We start from the raw sequence: 6,381 nt of genomic DNA on the forward strand, positions 1-6,381 counted from the left end.
AAGTGGCGGGAGCTATATTTATAGCTGCTGCCTGGTTGCGCTAAAATCAGGTGGAGCAGCCAGCAAACGAATATTCAGTTTAAAGCGGGATTAAGCTCTTAAATGGTTGATGGTGGCCCACACTTTATATCTACTTTACCAAGTGTCACTTTCTAAGTAAACTTGCTATCTTGTTCTTTATCATTTATCTTCAAAGATGGCACCAAGACATGGAGTCTGAAGATGTGGCGGGAATGAGATGAAGCTCCTGAAGATTTACATGGGGTCGCAGATCAGACGACCTATTTGATCTCTAGATTAAACATGGATTATAATGGCTTTGGCGCAGTGAGCAGTAATCTTCTGAAGGGAGCGCAGGAGAACAGATGGTACATGATACACGCAGTTCAAACAACGTCGTTTGTTCAGTGCCACTGGATGGATATTTCTGATGTGATGACAGATTTGGGTTTTTTTTTGTATTGATATGATCACAGATTTACTTTCTGATATGATGACCGCATCAACAGATAACATACCGTGTACACAATATTGCTTGCACGTCCGTGATCTTCAACTGTGTGGCAAAACAAACATTATCATGTGCTATTTGTCTTGTTTATTATAAAAATCATCCAACAAAATAACCTTAGAGAACTGTGGCTGTTATATATCTGTACTGGCATCAGCATGCTGTCCCTGTGTGACCCCTAGCGACTTCAAATGTGTCTGTGGTGTCCAGCACTGACTTTATAGCAACCGTATGAAACTTTATGGCACTTGAGCTCCTGTACATTCTCCTAGACTTATTTTATGTCTTTGATGTATGTTTTTTCTTCTAATCTGCTATGGCCTACTAACTTGCTTTTAGCCTCCATAGGAGCTTTACAGTTGTACTCTGACATTTCTATGGCATCAGTAAATGTTTCCCTGGGGGGGGAGAGCACTGCTGGTTTGTGCGTTGACAGGCTGCCGGTGATCTCAATCGGCTCACAGATAGCGAGACTCCTTTCAGCGCCACAGCGCGGGCAGGCCGAGGCTCTGTGTGTGGGAGGGACTAACGGAGAGCTCCAGTCAGTGCAGCCCGCCGCCACAGCATCGAGCAGGGAGAGGGGAGAGAGAGAAAGAAAGAGAGAGAGAGAGAGCGAGAGAGAGCGAGAGAATACATTCAAAACATTTTCCACTGATAAGGCTTTTTCCTTTTATCTGTCACCGTTATGCGCCGTCACCCGCTGAAGAGAAGGCGGCGGCAATGCTGGAGTAACGCGGTGAGTTTATTTCTTCCTACTTGTGCAGTCTGAGGAGGTGTTTTTGTTGGGGATTAGAGATAAAGCCGCGTTGTGAACGACTGGTCCACCCTTTATGCAGGGGAGCACCTCACGTCCTCTGCTGAATTAAAATAAAGTGTGCAGGAGTATGGAACTGTTGGATGCATTCGGTGCTAAAAGCTGCGGTGGGAAATCATTTCATGATGGTTTTCTCTGATGCAGGCTGTAATATATACGTAAACAATGTGTATGTGTATTTGACGTGTGATTTGGTTTTATCCCAGTTTATCTTGTGCATTTAGGCTGTGTTTATTCTAAAACAGAATTAGACTATATAATCTGGGTTAATGCGTGGGTTGTTTTCCTAATTGGATACAGAGGCATTTGGCTAATCACAGCCACTATAAGCGCCTTTCAAGGAGGATACATGGATTTTTCTTAAACGATCCTATCAACTTTAAAGTGTTGATGATTTCGGTGCAGTTGAGGCATGTGCATTTTGCGCATCGTTCCAAATTACGCACAAGTGTTTGCGCAATGATCTAAGGTTTCAGGCTTTATAATAATATATTTAAGATGCACCATTTAACTGAGATGTGATGTGTGTCCTCTTATCAGGGATGCTGTGGAGTGAAAGCATCGTGGGAGGAAGGCTCAGAGTGAACCAGCGGGTGGTGAAACACGAATGGCTTCTCCGGTGCTGCTTCCCGCAGATGAGAGAGACAAACAGCCCGATCTTCACGACGTCCTTGACCGGGTTTCCAGCACGTTGCACGTCCGCAAGACGAGCGGATCAACAGGAGGAGCGCTCCCGGGGGAGGGTGTCTGTAACCCGGCCCGCAGCGGCCATGGCCGGTGTCATTCAGCACCAAGGACGGCGCCGCGCAGGGGAGGCGCAGAGGTTAAACTCGCTCACCTCGGCGAGGAGAAAGTCCAGATTTGTTGCAACGAGGAATTAGAGACATCTTTCACCTATATTGACGATAATGTTAACCTGCGATTGGCCAGCCCGGACACGAGTTGTAAAAGTACTCACAGACCCGTGCGCAACGGCGAGCCTTGCTCTGAGACATTACCGGAGCTTTCCTTCATGTCCGAGGACGATCTGTCCTTTGGGGAGGGCCCCGGGACCTCCATAGACTACGGCTTTATAAGTGCAGTCACGTTCTTGGTGACCGGGATCTCCTTGGTGATCATCTCCTACGCCGTGCCACGGGACGTGGAGGTGGACCGTGACAGCGTGTCGGCGAGGGAGATGGAGAAGCTGGAGATGGAGAGCGCCCGGGTAGGCGCCCACCTGGACCGGTGCGTCATAGCGGGACTGTGCCTGCTCACGCTGGGCGGCGTGGTGCTCTCCACGCTGCTGATGATCTCCATGTGGAAGGGGGAGATGTACAGGAGGAAGGTCGTCGCTTATTCCAAGCGTTCAGCCAAACTGTACGGCTCTATCAGCCTGAAAACGAGATCCAGCCCCAGCCACTCCTCTGCGCATTTGTCCCTGGAGGAGGAAATGGAGGAGACTTTGGCTTAAAATGCTGCTCTGTGTATAAACCTTTTGTGTATAACAGGAATTAATGCCATTCACACACATCATCTAACATAGTGTAGCCTGAAACTGTATTCATACAAGTGTATTGTGCTGTAGAAATAGCTCATTGTATATCCACATGGCACACAGGAAGGACAAGAAAAGCACTAAAATGCAAAGTGAGGAAATGCTAGGAAAAAAAAAAACACTATGTTGTAACACATTGTGCCCAAATGATTTAAAATGGCATAAAAGTGACAAAGGAGAATGTTAAGAGCTTTGTGTCACAAACACTGGATCGCTTTTTTTTCTTTCTGTTTTGTACCCAGGATGCAATCTCTGAGAGCCTCCATTTATTATTGAGGCTATTCATATTTAATGTGAATGTCTCCAACAGACACATTTCAGGAAGCTAAGGGAAGTGTCTGTCCGCAGGGCAGGAGAGTGGGAGTGAAGGGATGTAAAGCGGCCCCTGTCCACCGTGATGTGGAAGATTCGGCTCAGTGGTCCACATGGTAATATCCAGTGACAGTCACTCTGGTGCAGTGCTGAGGTAAGCCAGTAACGCCTGGCTCTGTGCGTCCGAGCCAAAGCCTTGATTGTAGTGAGAAATGTGACTGCGTTTCGACAGCGCTGACACACAAAATGTTTGCCCTCTGCACTGGCTTGATCCTCTCTGCTCTTCTTCTTCTCCTTCCTTCCTTCCTTCCTTCTTTCACCTTCTCTCTCCCACATGAGACTTTTCTTTCTCCATGCAGCTTTTCAGCGCTCTCCTCTCCTTGACCTATGAACACTGTACACTCACACCAAAAGCGTGTGGAAAGGGTCCTGGACGACCACAGCCAAGTGCCTGTAACATTTTCAAGGTTGATGAGCCTTCCCTCACCTTCCCTCACCTTTCCTCCTCTCATTCTGTCATTCTCTCTGCACGAGGACAGACTTAAGAGTGCCTAATCGCACATGAAAGAGTTGCCCTACTTCCAAAACCTTAAGCCTTCACTCAAAGAGCTAATCACATATCCAAAGTGAGGTATTGTTCCTTTTTAAAAAGGTTATATTTGATGTTATCATGGTGATCTGCTGTGTAAAAGATTGCTGATGATGCAGAAACAAAAAAAGCTTAGGCAAAGAGGTTCACCGCGTGCAGACTTGCTTAAGATGTTCAGGCAAGTCAGAAAGCAACTTCCTTTTCTGGGTGCGGGGGAAGATTTTAGTTTCTGTCTTTGCTAAGTCCTTTCTCTCTGGAGGTTACATTGTTGCTGTCTGAAGAGACCTGCAGAAAAAGAATAAAGAAAGCAATTCTCCTGAAGAAATTTTTTTTGTGTATGCTACCCCGTGAGTCTCATGAATCATGCATGAAGCACTAGAATTAATTCATATTTGCATATATTTCTATATACACTGCCCAAACGTTGCATTTCGCAAGACAAGTGCTAATGATTCTTCTGCAGTGTCACTGTTACCTTGGTTTCCTCTCCTTTCATTTCTCGGGCTGTGTGACCCTATTTTCGACGCTCGCATTCAAAACGACATGAGTCAGCCTCTATTAATGAGACACGTAGGCAGAGATCGAGGTTGTTGTGCTTTCATTCGGTTATGTTGCCTCTGTGCTGTCACAGCACATATGCTATGTTCTAAGTGCCAGTCAGTGCCCAGACATGCGGATGAACCGGTGTATTTCAAGTGAAAAGACTGTACGGCTAGAGTCTAACAAGGTATTATCGTTAAAAAACAACAACAACAAAAAACATTTGTTGCCGCAATGAACTGATGCAAGTTTGTGTTGCTGCAGCCTTCCATCCTCAGAGCCTGTGACCACAGAGCCGACGAGTGCGTGCACATCCCCGAAAAACATCAATAACGTCCTGAAATGGCAATAAAATGCCAAATGAACCGATTTCCAAGAGAGGTAATAAAAATGAATGATGCATATGAGGCAATGTTGTCCTGGTCTCTTTGCAGAAGCTGTAAATCCACAACCAGCATCGCAGATGTTAAAGTGATATTTCATTTAGCGAGCTGGCCTGGTGTTTCAATGTATTCATGTCAAATTAAACTTGCTCCACACATAAAAGGCAGCCAACAGCAATGCTACAACGGCAAAAAAATAAAAATCTGTATGATAACATTGAGCAATTAATTGCAGCAATGCTACGACTACATTGCAGATGCAGTGCATCGGTGCTTTCCATTGGGTGCCAGGGTCACGTTCAGAGGGGCATCATCTGTGAGTGTCACTCCTGTAGCACACAGAGGATCATAAAGGCCTGAGGGGAGACTTCAAACTGACTCATCTGCAGCATGTAAAGCGCTCAACCTATACTACCCCCTTCCTCGCGCTCTCTTTCTGTCCTCCTCTGTGGTTGGAACCGTGCCTCAAAGCCAACACCAGGCTTCCCCTCACACAGCCAACTAAATATGTTTGAGGAGGGGGGGGGGGGGGGGGTTTAATCAGGGATTTGCTCGAAGCGACAGCATTTTACATGCCGAGCTCAAGTGTGCTTCCAGAGGTCTCATGCATAAGCTCTTTATCCGTGAGCAGTGCACAGCTAAACTACCCTTATTGATATTTGGTTGGCTCCTCTGTAAGTCGGGCCCTTCAGGTAAGGCTGGGGAGCAGCTTAGCTGCTGCCATCAGCTAATTTCCCATGAGGTGTTATTACACTCCTCCACCTCGTCGATGCTAATGCTCTGAGCGGGTATGTGAGTATTTGTATGACCTTTCACAGGTTGTGTGTGTCACCTTAGATTAGAAAGCTGCTGACCCTAAAAATGTCTTATCAAATAGTTTCTGCAGAGACATTTAGTCTCCAAAGACGGTTGAAATAGGCTTTTTTTCCTCCGCCCTGGAAAGAATAAAGAGTATTTGGAAAATGCAGACAAGCAGAGCAAGAGGATGCAAAATGACATTGAGATATGGAGAGGGAGTAAAAGGAATAGTTTTGGGAAAGTTAGATGAGAATCTCTGTCATGTCTGTCTGTTCAATATGAAACTACAGCCACCAGCTTAGCTTTGATTAGCATAAACACTGGAAACAGCTAGCTTGGCTCTATTGAAGGTAACAAAATTGTCCTTCTCGCATCTCTGAAGTTCACTGATGGAGTTGCAAAGTGGGAGAAGCTATTTTGGGCGCTCTTGGTTCCAGAAGTAAAAGTCCCATTCGTTTTTTTCCCCATGGACAACGTTACGTGACTCATTGTTTGAGCACTATTTGGATGAGCATGAAAGTATCCCGTTCAATCAGCAGCATAAAAAACTAAGAAATATCACAATACAAATTGCATCTTAAATCAATTAACTTTTAAATTCTGGGTGGATTTTGGATGGATTCAGCAACTATGGTGTGTGGCATATACTTAGCATGGTAATTGTAGTATTACCTAAATGATGGATAAAAACATGATTTCTCAAAAAGGATATTGACACTGGTGCTCATAACATAAACCTATAGGATATACAAAACGTGTTCTCCGGTCCAGTCTATGCTAAGCTAAGCTGTAGCCTTATATTTAGCACACAGACATGAGAGACGCATTGATCTTGTCGTCCAACTCTCAGCAAGAGAGTGAATAAGCATCTCTCTCAAAATGTCAAACCATTCCTCA

At 45.4% G+C, this 6,381-nt stretch overlaps 1 protein-coding gene across 1 annotated transcript; it reads left to right on the forward strand.

Moving 5' to 3' along the window:
* Positions 1–1,932: 1,932 nt before the first annotated feature.
* tmem74 (transmembrane protein 74) lies at positions 1,933–2,778 on the forward strand (the record flags this gene model as incomplete). The annotated part of the gene is made up of 1 exon (XM_079163895.1): positions 1,933–2,778. The coding sequence occupies one exon, from the start codon at positions 1,933–1,935 to the stop codon at positions 2,776–2,778; it is 846 nt and encodes a 281-aa protein (XP_079020021.1).
* Positions 2,779–6,381: the final 3,603 nt, after the last annotated feature.

This window comes from Pholis gunnellus (assembly GCF_910591455.1).
Source record: "Pholis gunnellus genome assembly, chromosome: 8".
Classification (NCBI taxonomy): domain Eukaryota; kingdom Metazoa; phylum Chordata; class Actinopteri; order Perciformes; family Pholidae; genus Pholis; species Pholis gunnellus.